The 19,985-nt window shown below is 41.3% G+C and overlaps 1 protein-coding gene across 1 annotated transcript; it reads left to right on the top strand.

The window, feature by feature from the left end:
- Nucleotides 1-383: 383 nt before the first annotated feature.
- Nucleotides 384-18,045, top strand: acsl3b (acyl-CoA synthetase long chain family member 3b). Its single transcript, XM_086073935.1, has 15 exons — nt 384-588; nt 3,283-3,752; nt 5,863-6,040; nt 6,146-6,255; nt 7,263-7,401; nt 7,484-7,634; nt 7,807-7,930; nt 8,542-8,613; nt 8,683-8,822; nt 8,887-9,059; nt 9,968-10,042; nt 10,127-10,318; nt 10,999-11,113; nt 11,188-11,345; nt 12,453-18,045. Exons 2-15 carry the CDS (start codon nt 3,402-3,404, stop codon nt 12,608-12,610), a joined length of 2,136 nt encoding a protein of 711 aa, XP_085930061.1. The 5' UTR covers nt 384-588; nt 3,283-3,401; the 3' UTR covers nt 12,611-18,045.
- Nucleotides 18,046-19,985: the final 1,940 nt, after the last annotated feature.

Raw genomic sequence — 19,985 nt, 5'->3', positions numbered from 1 at the left:
CGGCTGCTCCAATAAGGCAATTACCTGAAAAAGATAAATAAATAATACTTATTTTTTAAGTCTATTCATTGCATTATATTATCCGATATTAGATTATTGAAAGTTTTTTATTTTATTATTTTTTATTTAGGGCTATGCATCATGACCAAACGGCATAAGGTCGCTCATATCAAGAAATAAAAAGCATAAAACATGTTTGGATTTAATACATATTAATGAATGCGAAATAAATGAGGTTAATAAACAGCGTCTCATCATTTTTGCTTTTGTCTCTGACAAATTGACCGATAGTAACCCGACTGACGTCCCCACTCCCCCAAGCACGCGCCACCTACAGTCCTCCAATCACAGGCCGCCAAAGGCTACGACGTCACCCAGTCGCTTCCGGGCTGGAATGCAACCCTGACTGACGCTAAAATGTACCGTTTTTTTATACAATTTCATACGACTTTGATAAAATACTTGAAATATTGACTTGAAGCCGGATAGACAGTGCTTTTCAACAGCTTCAACATAATGTCGCAACTTCGCACTGAAGGATAACGGTACCTGAATCAATCCGGCAGAAGCTCAGACGTAGCGGATGAGGTGAGAATGTATTGAACGCTCTGTAATTACTGCCGATTGTTAGCAACCGGGATGCTAAGGCGCGCGGCATTCCGCGAATACACCACTTGCAATTCCAAAATACAACACATGCCCACATTGATTTAATCGTATGCATTTCGCCGTTTTCTTATCACATAAACAGCTGCCGTGAGTGTGAATGAAAATCGATCAAAAATTGCTTCTTCTTTTGCTAGCGCATGTCCAAGCTAGTTGCGTGCTTCTAAGCTGTAGGCTTTTTTTTAAATTTGTTTATTAATGTAAACCTTATGTAGCTTTAGACGCCATATGTTGTATTTTTACTAGAATAATTTTTCCATACCGTTCTATTTTGGGGGGTAAAAATGCAATCAATGTTATCAATCTGTAGTCGTGAGCCTTGATCTCGTCAAGTGGTGTCTGTGGGTAAGGCCAAAGTAATCGAAACTTGATCACAACCTCTCCACTTGAAGCCAAATGTATTCACGTAGCTCTTAATCGTAAAAAGGGCTTCAACAGTTCAAGGAGATGGCTGACATCCTCTTGTTTACACCCCCATAACCAGCCATCAGCCATGGGGAAAAATTGAGAGAGGAAAAAAAGAAACTTTGAGAAGAGACCCCAAATGGAGGAATCCCCTTTCTTGTCCCGATCAATCGATGCAGAATACAGGACAGCAACGCCGACGAAGATGTGGTCTACCTCAGATCTTGTCCCGGTCGGTTTTTGCAGACTCATTATTACAGCCAAAGCCTCTCGCATCGATCATCGCCAACTAGTCACTTCTCAGGAGAGCAAAGGGGAGGCAAGAGGAGAAGTGGCAGTAAAACAGGCCAAAATCTAGATGTCAGGGCGTGAAGAGGCTATTTGCATACTCGCTGCGGTTTAACTAATGTGAGAATGTAAAAAAATAAGTCATAAGTCTAGATTTCTAAAAACGTAGCTGCTCTATTTTCGCTAGTAAGTACTGGAGCCTAAATGCTCTAGATCCTGCAGATTTCTTTGTAGCTCTTGGAGTCACCAAATGGACATGCAGGTTGCGAGCATAGGTTTCGGGATGGGACTTGGAGTTGTTTTCCTGAACAGAACATTTCATTACACCATTACAGAGAGATAGTTTGCATCGCATCATGTTGGCACAAACATTCTCATTGTCCAGTGTTACATTCTGCTCGACCCTGTTACATTAACTCGCTGAAAGAATGCTTTTAAGAGGTTAAACCCGTTCTTAGCTGCATTGCGGCATAAAAAATAGGGTCAAACTTCTCTTTTGTGATTTAACATTCATTCTTTTATTTATTTATGCTTACTAGTATGGCCTGACTAATAAGGAATTGATTAGGCTGATCCTGATTCCAATATTTGTGAGAACAAAATCTAATAACCAATTAATCAACAGATTATATATATATTTATATATATTTTTATATATATATATATATATTTTTATATATATATATATATATATATATATTTATATATTTTTATATATATATTTATATATTTTTATATATTATGGGTGTGCCAAAAAATTCTCATTTAGTACGATCACATTTAAATTATTTTATACTGACTTTCCTTTGCTTGTCTGTGCCTTTATTGGGAGTGCTGTTCATGTTGTACCCGATTTGGCCACTTAGGGGCAGTGTGGTTTTTTTTGCAGGGTGGAGCTCTTTTGAGTGCTAAAAGTGCCGCGGGTAGAACACTAATTAGCGTTAGCGAGTCAGAATGGAGTAGATAATTACATTTCCTTGAACATCTATAAATTGAAGTAAAAATCAGTCAATCAGATCATTTTGAAGCAAAAATCGTTCTTAATTGAAAATCGATTCTGAATCGAATCGCACACCCAAAAATCTGAATCAAATCGAATCGTGAGACATTCAAAGATTCCCATCTCTAATATATGTGTATATATATATATGTGTATGTATATATATGTGTATGTATGTGTATGTATGTATATATGTGTATATGTGTGTATATATGTATATGTGTATATATATATATATATATATGTGTGTATATGTGTGTATATATGTATATGTGTATATATATATATATATATATATATGTGTGTATATGTGTATATATATATGTGTATATGTATATATATATGTGTGTGTGTGTGTATGTATATATATATGTATATATGTATGTATATGTATGTCTATATATATATACATATATACATATGTATATTTAATGTATATATGTATGTGTATATGCATGTATGTATGTGTATATGTATGTGTATATGTATATATAGATATGGTTCCTTAATGCATTCAACAATATATACAGTATATGAATTACTCTTTAACTTTACAACGGAGAGGAAATTAACGTTTGAACAGCCATGCACGTCCATTACTTCCTACCCATACAGTACCTACTAAACAGTACTGTTTTGAAGTTTTCTTTAGGAAAGTAGGATGATAATGGCGTTTGATCTGCAAAACTCCAGACGATTATTATTGTTTTGAAAAGGCCTAATATTGGCTGATAAATCGTCAACTTTGAGGTGTGCTATGATAAATGTTGCTTACTCAGAGAAGGTGCTAAAAATAGACCGAGGTGGGCTTCAGGCTGGAAATGATTCATTTCCCGTTGTCTGCAGGATTGTATAGATTTTCTGCTTTTCCATTTTGCTGTTGCAGGCTGTGTTTTCTAAGGTTCATGTTCCCTGTGTTGCAGGTCGGGTTGACTCGCTCACAGAAATCAAGCACACCCACCAACCTTTAGCCGTTTCTGCGAGACCAGTTTCTGTAGACGTCTCCTGCGCTGCTTCTTCTCCTGAAGTGACTTTTTTCAAGATGAAGTTGAAGGAGGACATCAACCCCCTCCTCCTGCAGGTCTTCCGATCTGTCGTGTGGGTCTACTCTGTCATCACCTTCATACCCTGGTACTTCCTCTCCGGGGCCGGCACCAACTTGGAACGGGCACGCCGCATCAAAGCGCGCTCAATTAGCCGACACCCAGCCGGCCCGTACAGGGCCATCAACAGCCAACGGGAGCTGGTGGCGTGGCTGCACCCCGGGGTGGACACGCTGGATAAAGTCTTTGAATATGCGGCCAAGAGGTTTCCCCGGAGGGACTGTCTGGGCACCAGGGAAGTGCTGAGCGAGGAGGATGAGCTCCAACCCAACGGGAAAGTCTTTAAAAAGGTGAGAGGGCATTCATACAGCGGGGCCTTGACTTGCTGGTTTGTTTTAATACTCGGATTTGTTAATGGTTATGTGCTATTAATTTGTTGCAGCACCATGTTGTTCTCTTTCTAGTATATAGTGTGCCTTGGCCACCAGGGGGCAGTATTCACAAGTAAGATATGATATAAGTTGGACATATGGTGTATTAAAACTAGGGGTGTCGAAATTAGTGAGTTCATTTTGAGTTAATATGAACTTCCTTTAACAGCACAAAAAAAAAAATTAACGTGCGAATAATGACCGCCCCTTACTTGGAAATCCTGTACCGGGGGAATTCCAGTCGCAACGCAGCAGACACGACCACGTCAAAATTGAGCAGTAGTAAATTTAATAATAATGCATATATTTGTGGAGACTGGGGTCAAGTTATATTTAATTTTTTTTTAAATGTGTCAAAGTTTAGATAGCTCTTAATATGAAAAGAAAAATACACTGAGCCATCACCAACATATTACAAATGCAATTATGCCATCTAGTGGCAGAAAAATGACCAACACAAATCAATATCACACTCGTTTTTTTTACAGTATAGTACATCTTTTTAATTTTAACTCAATTTTATGAATTATTGGGAAATTACTGTATCAATGACTAAAAGATGCAGACATATTTATATTAGTTTAACATTTTTCCCACTTTTGTGTTAACAAGAGTATGAAAACCTATTAAAAATATATTTGATTGTACATTTAGAACAGACCTAAAATTTGCGATCAATCATGAGTTAACTATAGAAGTCATGCGATTAATTACGATTAAAAAAAAATGTAATCGTCTGACTCCCCTACTGAAAACTTTCAACTTCATGCATCACAGTTTTAACCGTCATTGCAAAGTAAAATGTTTTCCGCCATGTGCAATTAATTAGCAGGTTTATGCAAACAAAAAGAACACTGGGCTCCTTTTCAACAAGTGAAAACAAAAGACGTTTTGTGCACTGAGCGAGTCCGTGCCATAGCAGCGAGGACTCTGCATGTGGACTAGATATGAATGAAGTGAGACCATCTCAGTAGCCTTAAAGGGCAAGTCAGCCCCCCAAAAAAATTCTTGACAACAATATGTTCTATGCAGCCCCACTAGTCTAAATACGGTATTCTGGTTAATATTGCGTTAGTGGAATACAAGTTAAGCAGCAAAATCCAGCAGTTTTTATCTCAAGGGGCGGCCATTTTGTCACTTGCTATCGAGTGAAAAGGACATCACAATTGCTCAGGTCTCAGGTAACAACACAGCGCACCTGTTTTTTCTGCAACTGAGCTGTGATTGGTTTGTTACCTGAGCAACTGTGATGTCATCTTCAGTCGACAGCAAGTGGCAAAATGGCCGCCCCTTGAGATGGATAAAGGCGGCTGGATTTTGCTTCATAACTTGTATTTCCCAAATGTAATATTGATCAGAATGTCAGGTTTAGACAAGTGAGGTCATATTTAACATGTTATTGTCAAGAAATGTTGAAGGTTGACTTCCTCTTTAACTCATTCACTGCCATTGACGGCAATAGACGTCAAAAATTCATTTGAACTATTTCTATTAGTTTAACATTTGTTCCCATTTTTGTTAAGAAGAGTATGAAAGCCTAGAATTTTTTTTGGTACATTTAGAACAGATATAACATTTGTGATTAATCGTGAGTTAATTAGTCATGCGATTAATTATCATTACCAATTTTAATCGCCTGACGCCCCAAATTTTTAATAATCTTTTAAAAAAAATCTTCTTCTTTTTTTAAGAAGAAAAGATTATTAGAAATTAGGGGCGTCAGGCGATTAAAATTGGTAATCATAATTAATCGCATGACTTTACTAGTTAACTCACGATTAATCACAAATGTTATATCTGTTCTAAATGTACAATTAAAAAAATCTAGGTTTTCATAATATTGATTAAAAAAAAAAGTTAAATTAATAGAAATAGTTCAAATGAATTTTTGCCGTCTATAACCGTCAATGGCATTGAATGAGTTGTTAAGAAAGATTGCATCTAATGTAGAACATACAAGGACAGTTGTTTCTTTATTGACTAAAAGAGACGTGAGCAAACAGTGTCGTTATTTATGCGCCGTGTGCAGGTCATTCTCGGGAACTACAACTGGCTGTCGTACGATGAGACCTACCAGGCGGCCAGGACGTTCGGCAGCGGTCTGGCGGCTCTGGGCCAGAAACCTCAGTGCAACATCGCCATCTTCTGCGAGACCAGAGCCGAGTGGATCGTGGCGGCTCAGGCTTGCTTCATGTACAATTTCCCACGTGAGTCACGTTTACGCCATTGACGACTACAGAAGGCGAACATCTGACGGTGAATGAGTTAAAGTACTCAAGTCTGATTTGTGATTTTTCTCAATCATTTGACAGTCGTCACTCTGTACGCCACCCTCGGACCCATGGCCATCGCCCACGGTCTGAACGAGACTGAGGTCACGCACATCATCACCAGTAATGACCTGCTGCAGCGTCGCCTCAAGGTACCTGATGGCAGCCTCTGTCATATTACTACCGTCACGCTGGCCCATGCCTAATCAAAGCCAAAAAAAAAAAAAACATTACTAAATACGGTATTCTGGTTAATAATGTCTTAAAGGAATATGAGTTAAGCAGCAAAATACAGCATTTTTTTTTTTTTTTTTTACCAATTTCAGAAGGCGGCCATTTTGCCACTTGCTGTCGAGTGAAAATGGCATCACAGTTGCTCAGGGCTCAGGCCAATCACAGCTCACCTGTTTTCTAAATCGGAGCTGTGATTGGTTGTTACCTGAGACCTGAGCAACTGTGATGTCATCTTTAGTTGACAGCAAGTGGCAAAATGGCCGCCCCCTGAGATGGATAAAAACGGCTGGATTTTTCTTCATAACTCATATTCCACAAATGTAATTAATATTAATCAGAATGTCATGTTTACAATAGTGAGTTCACATACAATTTTGTCAAGAAATGTTTAAGGTTGATTTCCCTTTTAAAAATCTGTTCACTCCGATATTTGGAAGTACTACTTTAAGTGAAATCTTTGTATTTGTCTTAAAGGGGACGTGACAATAATAATTTCTATTTAGCCCCACTAGTCTAAATATGGTATTCTGGTTAATATTGCGCTAGTAGAATATGAGTTAAGTAGAAAAATCCAGCCGTTTTTTTATCCATCTCAGGGGGCGGCCATTTTGCCACTTGCTGTCGACTGAAGATGACATCAATGTTGCTCAGGTCTCAGGTAACAGCCAATCACAGCGCTGCTTCAGAAAACAGCTAAGCTGTGATTGGTTGTTGCCTGAGCCCTGAGCAACATTGATGTCATCTTCAGTTGACAAACAGTGGCAAAATGGCCGCCCCCTGAAATGAATAAAAACTTCATAACTCATATTCCACAAATGTAATATTCATCAGAATGTCACAGTTAGACTAGTGAGGTCACATATAACATGTTATTGTCAAGAAATGTTGACTAAGTTCCACTTAAATACCTTGCTCCTCCCACCAGGCGATATTATGCGACATTCCGAGGCTGCAATACGTCATCGTTGTTGACAAGAAGCTGTCGAGCTGGCAGGACATCCCCAGAGGCATCAGCATCCACAACATGGACGCCGTTAAAGAGATGGGAGCCAGGCCTGAAAACTGTGAGCGTTTGTGAAAAACCTTTTTAATTTGGCCGGGGGAAGTGCGTAACCCACATCCGCCATCTTGTCTGCGTACGCGCAGTAGCGACCAACCGCAGGCAGCCGCAGTCGTCAGACATCGGCGTCATCATGTACACCAGCGGCTCCACGGGCATCCCCAAGGGGGTGATGATCTCCCATGGCAACATCATCGCCGGCATCACCGGGATGGCACAGCGCATCCCCAACCTCAAGTATGCAAATTGACCGCCGGGTCTCCGAGACTTCCGCCGTGTAATTAGTGCCGACTAATGCACTGCGCCGCAGAGCTAAATGGCCTCACGTAATGGCTGACAATCACATGTGGCCATTTGATGTACACACTAAATGGACAAAACTAAGCAGTTGTTGTTTTTGTGCTGGCAGTGAAACGGACACCTACATTGGCTACCTGCCGTTGGCCCACGTTTTAGAGCTCAGCGCCGAGCTGGTGTGCGTCTCTCACGGATGTCGCATCGGTTACTCCTCCCCGCAGACTCTCGCCGACCAGGTCAGTGTATACACGCACACCCGAGAACATTACATTTAGCAGATTTGACCGTCAAGTCACATTATATTAGGGGTGTGCCCAAAAAAATCGATTCTCATTTAGTACGATTCAGAATAGATTTTAAATGTCCCAAAATCGATTTTATTTAAATCATTTTATACTTTCTTGCCTTTGTTTGTGTGTGCCTTTTATTGGGAGCGCTGTTCATGTTGTACCCGATTTGGCCACTGAGGGGCAGTGTGGTTCCACACAGTCTAATACACTGTTAAGTTGTAGCCACATTAGAGAGAAGGAAAAAGTCACGATCAAGTTGTTCCAATAAAAGTGGGGTTTTTTTTGCAGCGTGGAGCCGTTCTTTTGAGTGATAAGTGCAGCGAGTAGTGCTCTAATTAGCATTAGCGGGTCAGACTGGAGCAGATCATTACGATTCCTTGAACATCTATACATTGGAGCAAAAATCATTGTCAATCAAATCATTTTGAATCAAAAAGCGCCCCCAATCGAAAATCGATTCTGAATCGAATCGCGCGCCAAAAAAATCGGAATCGAATCGTGAGATTCCCACCCCTACATTATATGTTCTATTGTGACGTGTTGTTTAATTGTTACAGTCCACCAAAATAAAAAAAGGCAGCAAAGGGGACACCAGCATGTTGAGACCAACGCTCATGGCAGCTGTACCAGTGAGTGTTTAAATGCTGCTTTTTAAACATGCTGAATGTGGACTAATGTACTTTCTGCACGACGTACAGGAAATAATGGACCGTATTTATAAGAACGTGATGACAAAAGTGGAAGGCATGAGCAAATTCCAGAAGACGCTGTTTGTGCTGGCGTACAACTACAAGATGGAGCAGATCTCCAAAGGCTACAGCACGCCTCTTTGTGACAGGTGACGCACGCTCGACACAATAAACAACGCACGGAAACGGTATCTTACGCGAAATGTCTTTTAGTTTGGTGTTCAAGCGGGTCCGCACGCTGCTGGGTGGCAACACACGGGTGCTGCTCTCAGGCGGAGCCCCGCTGTCGGCCGCCACACAGCGCTTCATGAACATCTGTCTGTGCTGCCCCGTGGGCCAAGGCTACGGCCTCACGGAGACCTGTGGAGCCGGCACCATCAGTGAGGGTAACGACAGAAACATTCTTTGCTTCTATCGACCGTAAACGCACCTTTTTGCTGGTGGCTTTTCATATCCACCTAGTTTGTGTTTCTTTTCTCTTTTTGTAGTTACATTTTTTATTTTTTGCTTTGACGTGAGCACATAATATATGAGATACGAGCACTTTATGGCAGAACATTTTAGTTGAACTCGTACATTTTTCAGTATTTAAAAATATTAAATATTGGCGGAAACTGGCTTCTTACTGTTTAAAACAAAAACTAAAAAAAGAAAAATACAGTTTTTCTGTGTGTGGTTTTTTTACCGACGGAAATAGGCTTCTGATAAATAAAAATAATAAGAATTAAATTAATAAAAGCCACTGGTGGAAACTGGCTTCTTACTGTAAATTTTCTTTTTTTCCCTTTTTGGAAATGGGCTTCTGACATTTAAAATTAATAAATAAAATCCACTGGTGAAAACGGGCTTCTTTCTGACTCAAAAAAAAAGTGCAATGTTTGATCGTACTCAACTCTTAAGTAGTCACCGATACTGATACCAAGTACCAATTCTACTATTACTTTTGATACATAAAATTTCTCTCCAATAAACCAATGAAAGACAATTATATTAAAAAAAGAAAGAAAGACCTACTGTATATATCCCAATATGGCAATTTTCCTTAAAGCTGCATGAAATTAATGTTCATTTTCTGTTCTTCTCATTTCTAATTTCTGATCGTAAAACAGCCACGGTATCGACCCCCCATCGCGAGAACCGATACCTTAAAATCGCTCGCCCATCCCTACCATTTATCTCGTGAATTTTCCCTATTCACAGCAAGGCCCTGTCACCTACTACACATAGTCGTGGTTTAATGTTGTTCATCTTTGGCACTCAATGCCGCCATTCACCATTCTTTGATGTTTTGCAGTTTGGGACTACAGCACCGGACGTGTGGGCGCACCGCTTGTCTGCTCAGAAATCATGCTCAAGGACTGGGAAGAGGGTAAGTCCAGCAGAGCAACTTTCGAGTCAAAGTATGCTGCTTGCCCGGTCTTGAAGATGTGGCTTTGTGTGTGTCCGTGCTTAGGAGGCTATTACAGCACGGACAAGCCCAACCCGCGTGGCGAAATCTTGATTGGCGGACCCAATGTGACGATGGGCTATTACAAAAACGAAGCCAAGAACCGCGAGGACTTTTTCGTGGACGCGAAAGGCCAGCGGTGGTTCTGCACCGGAGACATCGGAGAGTTTCACCCCGACGGATGCCTCAAGATCATCGGTGAGAGACGGACTAACAATTAAAATGGGGGTTTGAATAGAAATGTAAGATGACGTTTGATGTCGAATTGGGTCGGTGAATCTTCCAAAACGCATACAACTTATTGGAATAGAATGTAAATAGTTTTTGCGCATAATGCGTAATTCATTGCGACTCCTTCTGCTGTGCACCACTTGGCCACCTGGGGGCAGTGCCATTCAGGCATGCAGACACCACTGCTCAAGTAACTGATCTCAAATGACTTACCTGTTTTTTTTGTTTTTTGTTTTAAAAAGGGACACCACTACATAGATGCTATTCATTAGACAATATATTTGTTCGCATTAAGTTAAGCGGAATATTTGCGGTTGTTTCAAATACACGTACATGTAATTCTCTTTGTTTAGTTTGACAGTAAACGCCAAATGGGAGTGGCAATAAAGCTTTTTTTAATAAAAATAAATAAATAAATTGTTATAGCTGAAGTGCTGCTTAGTTAAAGTGAGTTGAGTTCCCTGCCAGCACAAATTGTATTTCCTGTCCAGTGTAAAAATAGTGCTTTGCCACCATTTTGTGACATCTGGTAATTATTATTTTTTTTTTTAGGGGAGTCAATTACTCACAGATTTCTGCTATTTAACCACACAATGAAGGATATTGCGGAGGGCCTTTTGGGATAGTGACATGTTATCTTTCCACAGACCGCAAAAAGGACTTGGTGAAGTTACAGGCTGGCGAGTACGTCTCTTTGGGAAAAGTGGAGGCCGTTCTGAAGAACTGCCCGCTAATAGACAACATCTGTGCCTATGCCAACAGGTAAGTGCTTTGACAAAAGGCTGATTCTAATTATGATATATATATTTTTTAACGGTCTTTGTGTTGGCTTGCAGTGACCAGTCGTACGTGATCAGCTTTGTGGTGCCCAACCAGAAACTGCTGATGGCACTGGCGGAGCGGTTGCAGGTGCGGGGGACGTGGGAAGAGATCTGCAACAATCCCCAGATGGAGAAGGAAGTGCTCCGCATTCTCACAGAGGCTGCTATCTCATGTAGGGAGTTTTCTACCGTCTAACCACAACAAATAATCCAAGAGCTCGATTAAAAAGAAGGGATTTTTCATTTTTTTTATAAACATAAGATTCAGTTGTTGTTTTTAAAATATATTCCTGAGGTTATGTAGTTAGTTTTTAACTTGTGTTCAAAACTAGCCATTGAAAAGCATTGCTAAATGCCAAATGGGTCATTACTAATTTCATGATTTGAATTTGATTTATTTAAAAGGGGACAGTGCAATTTAATAAAACACATAGAAATTCATGAGTTAAAAAAAGCCAGAATTAGCCATAAGGCAATTAATTAATCCATCTGTAGTCCCCTGGCCATGTTGTTAAAAAAAAAAGCAATAAAATACAAAAATAGAAGTACAGAGTAGACACACAATTAGTAAAAACACATAATTGGACTAAACACAACTTTGCTGTTAAGAATAGAAAGAACACAGTGCATTACAAATACACATAACAACACAACAGATTCAGACGGGAAGATTATTAGGTTCCCCACACAGATCAAGAAACAAGAAGTGGAAGTGCCTCACTCCAAAGCATAAAAAAAATGTAATTTTACTCTTTGTAGCAAAATAATTCACTATGTTCAAACCAAACAGAAAAAAAAGAGATGATCATGAAGCATCGAGCTTCTAGCTAGCATGTACACGAACATGAACTCATGTTACATAGTGGTACGTAATAAAAAAAAAAACGTTTAATTACTCATCACAAACAAACCACCTACACATGAGGCTCATCAGTAGTATTAGCTAGCATGCTAGCCTAAGTAATACTAAATAATCACAAGCTGACGTTGCATCAGACATGGGCAAACAAATATAAACAAATGTTATAGACTCACCTTGGCATTTACGCACAATAATAAACGTTGGGAAACTGAGAAATTGTAAACACAGGTGATTAAGAATTTCATTCACATCCCTCCAGGTGGCGCCAAATCAACGTCACTCGCCTGAGAGCAAAAATAGCCAAGATTTTCAGTAAATAACGATCGTTTCCAGGACGAAACAAAATGCGTAAAAATCCTTGTTTGGTCACACCCTTCGACCATAAAGTTCACGAACCCTCTTGCTCTCTCTCACACAGCAAAACTGGAACGGTTCGAGATCCCCAAAAAAGTGCGTCTGAGCGCGGAACCCTGGACGCCAGAGAGTGGCCTGGTCACGGACGCATTCAAACTGAAACGCAAAGAGCTCAAAACGCACTACCAAGAAGACATAGAGAGGATGTACGGAGGGAAATAACACATGCACGAGCGCACGTACTCACACGAGCAGCTCCGAGGCCCCCCAGAAAGGACAACTTGGGGGTTACGTTTTAGATCAAAACACAAGACAGACCAACCCCACCTCCCCCCCGCCCGCTATTGATCATCACGCGAAGAATCCATCTTAACTGGCAATTCTGACTTCCACACAACCAGTGACTCGCACTCCCGACCAGCTCTCTCGGTGTTGCCGCGGCAACCGGGCCAATGCGCGGACTTCTTCACGAAGGGCAACAATTATCAGGTTTGGACGTACGCACGCAGTTAAGCGTCAGGCAGCCGCCCGACCACTTGGCCTTGGACAAAATAAACTCGAGGGGGGAAATGTGGTCATATGAGTGGCACCTTTTTTAACTAAAGGTCAATATTTTTATTTTTAATCCACCTGCTCCGTCTTTATTAGTGGTTAATGAGAATCAACAATAAGAAGAGAGAACACTAAGCGTCACAGATTCCTGACTGGAATTGAGCCAAGGCACACATTTTACATTTGGAAAATCTCACCGCACACTACCAAACAAAAATTAATAGTGATTTTTTTTTCACAGAACAAAAACAAAATAATATTACAATATTAAAAAATAAAAGCGAAAGATTGTAGGCCAGGGGTGTCCAAACCTTTTCCTTTGAGGTCCACATACAGGAAATCAAAGGACAAAAGGGTCACTTTGACATTGTCCAACTTTAATAAACGTGCTAAAAAACAATAAGTCAAGCAAACTATTATAGATATTTAAGATATTTTTTAAAAACCAGTTTGTACTTTTCTATGATTTGGACTGGCCCACAGCCCTGTATCCCACATAGATCCGACCCTGCCCTGAGCAGATCTGAGCAGTAAGAGTAATTGGTAATAAGATGACAACTTTTCAAGCAGTTTAAGATCTTATTTCATCTCTAATGTGATATGTTCACAAATCAGAACTTTACACGGACTTAAGTGGTGGAAAATATTTTTACTCCTGAAAACTGAAATGTTTTAATTAATGAGAAATATTGTTACTATTTTCCTTCTCAATAGTTTCTTCAAGCTTTATAATCCTACACACACACACACTTTTTCAACACAGGTTGTTGTATTATTTTTTTTTTTAAAGATATGGTGAGGGCCGCTCTAAAATAGATGGCAGGCCGCAAATGGCCCCCAGGCAGTAGTTTGGACACCACCGGTGTTGTAAGCTGACATTTTTAACATTTAACAGGATAGTAAATTTTGTACCTGCTGCTGTCAAGGAGCATTTAATTGTTTTACTTGTCACTATATGTTGCCGGCATAGACATAGTTAATATTTTTCTGTCCAATTAAGTGAATTTCAAATTTCACTTAATCGATGAAAAAAAACAAAAAACGACAGTTACGTATGTAACTACGGTTCTACGAGTCCCGATCCGGTGCTGAAACAGCACGGAAATCCCCCCACGCGCATGCGTCACTCGAGGAAGAATTCATAAAAGGACAATTCCAGGGTTTAAAAGCGGATCGTAACCGGAACCCAGTCTCTCAAAACCTTCGCGCGCAAATCAACACGAGGGCTCTGAGTGACAAGCAATGCTGGCGGTCGTTCGGGACTCCTAGAACTGTCGTTGTATTTCGTCCCTCCCGACCGCCAGGTGGCGGTGCTGGAACGGCATGGAACGCCGAATACTAGCGATGCCACACAGACCCGGGAAATTGTACCTCACAGAGGGGCCTCCGCAGGACGGCCAACCACATCCAGTGGTTGAGGAGAGGTGACATCCAAACTGCAGAATCTGGAGAACGTGCAAGGCGACGGCCAGGAAGCAGCCGCACAGACGTCCTCCAGGGACACTCCTTTTAGAACCGGCCATGACGTAGACACACTCCCGGTGGAGTGACTGCGCACCCCAGGAGGGGGAGGGGGAGGACCAGAGACCCCGATATGACTGCCGAATCACCTCCCCGATCCAATGGAAGAGGCATTGCTTGGAAACAGGAGCTCCTTTTATTCGGGCCGTCGTAAGACACAAAAAGCTGGGAGGATGTACGCCCTCACAGGACAACAAAGACTTGGAGCGTCGACGGCGGAATGAGGAAGTAGGGGGAGTAGAATCCCCCTGCCTGGATGAGCCAAGGGATCCACTGCTTTGATAGCGGACTTGGCGAGGAGGGTCGCTAGCTCTTGATCTAGACTCTAGATGCTCTAGATTCTAGAGCATAGGTGTCAAACTGCGGTCCTTGAGGGCCACAGTCCTGCAGGTTTTGGAGGTTTCCCTCTTCCAACACAAGCTGATTCCAATCAGCAGGATCGTTATCAGGCTTATGCAGAGCTTGCTGATGAGCTGATCATATATCAGCTGTGTTGGAGAACGGAAACATCCAAAACCTGCAGGACTACGGCCCTCCAGGACCAGCGCCTTTTCCGGGTCACTGATGACGGTCTCTCTGACCCGGTCGGTGAGAGGGGGCCGGCGTCGGAACTGAATCCTGTACCCATGAGACAAGGTTGAAAAGCACCCATGGGTCCGAAGCGAGGGCAGCCCAGTAGTTGAGCTGGCGACAGGAAAACTAACCGACTGCCAGACCCTCGGGCTCAATCCCTGGACGAGGCGTCGTGTGTGAAGCTCGGGGCTGATCCATGGGGGCCCTGGGCCGGAGGGACGAACCTCACGGGGGCGTCCGCGACATGTCCCCGTGACGACGAGGTCCGTATCCCCCCGTAGGCCGAAAGGACTGCATAGTGCGCGACAGAGGGGCGGACGGGAGAGCAGCCCCCCCCCCCCCCCCCCAGAGTTTGACGCAGCATAGGGCCTGGTAAGGCTAGCAAATTTACGCCTGGCCTCATTAGCACGAACCGAAAACTTGACCCGGAACCACAGGGAGGTGACGCAGTTCCTTCCGGGAGGGCGACTTAGTGACCAGTTCGTCCATCAAGCGACACTGAGGGCTTGGGCATCTCACAGCCTCTCTAAGGGCTTCCACACGGTCCAGACCAATAGGATTAAGAAACCGCATGTTTGCCAGGGCACGGAGCCGTCGCAGCCAAAGGGGGGCGGGGAACCCCCGCTGCCCCGATCAACAAGATCACAGATCACCAGCGACGGCGACAAAAAAACAGCGGTAAACGCCGTGAGTGACCGCGCGAGAAGGTCAAAGAGACTGGGTTCCGGTTACGATCGGCTTTTCCACATGAGGATCACGTCAGCTGGAACCCAGGAAATGTCCTTTTATGAATTCTTTCTCGAGTGACGCATGCGCGTACGGGGATTTCCGTGCTGCTTCAGCACCGCCACCTGGCGGTCGGGAGGGTCGAAATAGAAACAACTTTTTTACTATCAATAATGCAGTTTTGGTCACCTATCTATGCTAATGACATATAATGACCGACAAAACAATTACAGGTAAAATCTTCATCAAAATGGCAACTGACCTTTGCATTCACTTTTTGTGATGTTATTGTTTGGTGAGTTTTTTTCTAGTGTAAAATATCTGGCTTAAACATTTTAGGGGGGACAACTGTTAAGTTTTTAGTTAGTAAGAAGCATTTGCAAATTTCAGAATTCTCGCTCAGTTCTGATCATTTTTCATTCCAAATCGAGTCCAGATTTGTATCCTTTTGTTGCTTCTTGTCTGTTTTTTACTTGTGGAGAAAGAGTTGCAAAGCCATGAGAGATCAGTGAAATGTTTGTGTTTATTTAAGGGTTTTATTCCTTTAATAACATCCATATTTTTTTCTACGTTTGCGCATTTGTGTTTTGTATGTTTCCTTCCTCTGAAGACTCAAAGAAGATTGCTAATGTCCACTTTTTTTTAAGTCGATGTCGCAAAAGTTTGTTTACTTGATTGAGTATGTGTTTACCTATTTGACAACTGCCTTCTGTATATGCAGTGTCCATTTTGCTCTTCGGCCTTCGTGTCATTTTTCCACCTGCGTGCTGCCAGTTTGATTCATGTTTGGAAAACTTCCTTCCTCTTGTCATGATGCGCCTTGTCGGGTTGCGGCTAACGTAAAATGGAGGCACCTTGTCATGACTTGATAAACTTACTATGTTACATTCACATCATAATGCACCCTGTCGGGTTACGAGTAACTCGTTCTACTTTTCTCGTCGGAATGCGCCATGTCGGGTTGGGGCTAGCTTGCTATGTTATCTTGACAACATGATGCACCTTCTCAGAATGTGTCAAACTTACTACGTTACGTTCTTCTCATCATGATTCCGCCATTTCAGGTTGAGGCAAACCTGCAAAATTTTGTTTCTCGTCATGATTCACCTTGTCGGGTTGTGGGTAACTTATTTTCTATTCTTCTAAACATGGTGTGCGGTGGTTGCGGCTAGCTCAGTATATGTGTTTCTTGTCCTGCGCCGCCGCCTTGTCGGGTTGCCACTAACTACGTTATGTTTGTTACTCATATCTAGGAGCGCCAGGTCGGGGTGTGGATAACTTATGACGTTCTGTTCTTCTAGTCATGATACACCTTGTCGGGTTGTGTGTAACTTCTTGTTATATTCTAGTCATGAGGCGCTTTGTTGGGATGCAACTAACTGAGTGTGTTATGTTCACGGGAGAAAGAGGCTTGTCGGGTTGCGGGTAACCTGTAGTCATGATGCGCCTTATCGGGTTGGGGCAAATTTACCATGTTTATCCTCATTGTGGTCCGCCCAGTTGGGTTGCGGCTAGCTTACTACGCTGCGTTCCTCTCTTCATGCTGCACCTTGCGAGTTTTAGGCGCCTTGTCGGGTTGTAGATAACGTACGTTATTTTCTGTCGAGTTGTGGATAACTTACTGTTATCTGTTATGATGCTCCTTGTCGGGTCGCACCTAACTTACTACATTATGTTTTCATCTTGATGCGCCGTGTCGGGTTGCGGCTAGCTTACTATGTTATCTTCCTCTTTTAATGATGCGCTTTGCCAGGTTGCGGGTAACTTATTGTGTTATAATCTAATCATGAGGCACCTTGTTGGGTTGTGGATAACGTACGTTATATTGTGTCGGGCTGTGTATAACTTACTGTTACCGGTGTTATGATGCTCCTTGTCGAGTCGCAACTAACTTACGTTAATGTTCATCATCATGATGCGCCATGTCGGGTTGCGGCTAACTTAGTACGTTATCTTCCTCTTCATGATGCGCTTTCTTAGGCAACAGCATTATTAGCTTACTGTTGACTTTACGTCACGATAGGCCTTTTCGTGTTTTGGGTGCGTTTTTTTTTGTTATATTCTTCTTGTCGGGTTGGGCATGGACATTTCGCTTCCCACCACCAAAATTTCACATTCAAGTTAGCAATGAAGCATTTCACTTAACTATCACGTTGGAATGGATGTCTTCAAGGGAATGTACTGCTATTACTTTGCCTTTCCTCCTACTATCTTTTACTTTAATTGTACAAGGACGTTTATATTCCCTCCTCAGGCTTTTTTTTTTTTTTTTTTTTTTTTATCTGTGAATATACATAATACAAATGATTGTGCAATATTTATACTCCAGTTTTAGTATAAATGATATAGGAACATTTCAAAAGAAGAGAAAAGACTGCATCCCCTTAATGGAACTTTTGTTTTTAAAAGGCAGTTCTCAAACGGTGTAGTAGGAGTCCAGTAGAACGACATAGGAGCACGTAGGCGTAAAGTGTAGGATGGTAGAGAGACACTGAAAAGCACGTGTTGCTGTGTTACTATGCTTTGCTTGTATTTGAAGACTTGAAGGGATGAATTAATCCGGAAATAATTCTGTTGATGATGTGAAATAACCCTGGGACATTATTTTTTGCTCAACGTAACACTGACATAAAAACAGAATTTTATTGAAAAATTCATTGAAAATGTGTGAAATAAAAATGAAGTTTAATCGATGCCCATCCGTAGTCGACGGTGAATATTGGTGATTTGGCGTTGTAGCATGTGCACAGCTGTATCAAATGAGCGGTATGAGGAAATGAACACACTCATATGGAAAGCCGTTTGCACGCCAGTTGAAAGTTGTCCTATTGAGACAAAGCGCGTACTCGTACGTGGACTTCAAGCTGGAAATCCAATGAATGGCCAAACGAGCTTTCTATACACTCCTTTGTGTTGAATGAATCTCACGTGTGGCGTGATTATTATTATTTTTCATGTTTCATGTAAGATTTTTTGAAAATTCATGTGTGATGCTGTAAGTGCATTGTGTATAAATATATATATATATAAAAAAAAAGGTTCTGAAAAACGCATATTTAAATTCATGTACATTAATTACTGTATTTTTCTGTGTTGCATCACGCCAGGGACATTTTCATTGTCTCTCGCACCCCAAAAATTTAATTGATTGGGTTTCTTCATGGACTGAACTTGAGACGTTTTAGAATGCAAATTCTGCTTGTTTACTTTTGCTTGTATGTTTTTGTTGCCTTCTGACACGCGAGCTTGTCTTCGGGGCTCCTACGAATGTGACATCACAAGTCCAGTCTGCCCCGCCCCCTTCCTCGTCTCCCATTTAGTCATGTTGTAAAGAAGAAGAAGAGGAGGAAGTGTGTGTGTGTGTGTGGGGGGGGGGTTATTGTCTTTTCAAACTTACTTTTCTGCCATGTATTCCGTACCGGGCCCTGACAAAAATAAATATAAATAAAGAAAAAATGGAAGTGATCAACGACACCGTCCCCACAATTAAAAACTCATTCACTGCCATTGACGGCTATAGACGTCAAAAATTCATTTGAACTATTTCTATTAGTTGCACATTTTTTTCCACTTTTGTCGTACATTTATTTTTTTGTACATTTAGAACAGATATAAAATTTGTGATAAATCGTGAGTTAACCATTGAAGTCATGTGATTAATTACAAATTAAAAAAATTATTGTCTGACGCCCCTAATTTTTAATAATCTTTTCTTTTTTTTAAATCAGTGGCATCAGGTGCTTAAATTTTTTTTTTTTATCACGACTTCACTAGTTAATTTAAGATTAATCACAAATTTTATATCTGTTCTAAATGTTCAATTAAAACATTTCCTAGGTTTTCATACTCTTGTTAACAAAAGTGGAAAACAATATGAAACTCATAGAAATATTTCAAATGAATTTTTGACGTCAATAGCCGTCAATGGCAGTGAATGAGTTAACGTTGCTTTTCCAACTCATTCATGACTTTGTTTTGAACGTCCTTGAGACCAGTTGCTCTTTAGACAGGTTTTTCGCCACACCTTGTGGCATCTTGGAGTGTTACAGAAAGAGCGACAAAAACACAAATTGCTAAATTTTTAGGGAATAATAGTGGACAAGTGAAATAATAATAATAATAATAGTGAATAAGCAGATGTTTGCTGTACAGTATTTAACTCTTCCTTAATGTCAGTGGGGGGAGTGAGAGGGGCCTTTCAAGCAAGCGTCCGCTTCCTCAGCTC

The sequence above is a fragment of the Leptonotus elevatus genome, chromosome 1 (genome assembly GCF_054856555.1).
Source record: "Leptonotus elevatus isolate MCC_2025b chromosome 1, RoL_Lele_1.0, whole genome shotgun sequence".
NCBI lineage: Eukaryota > Metazoa > Chordata > Actinopteri > Syngnathiformes > Syngnathidae > Leptonotus > Leptonotus elevatus.
This window is presented reverse-complemented; position numbering and strand designations above follow the sequence as displayed.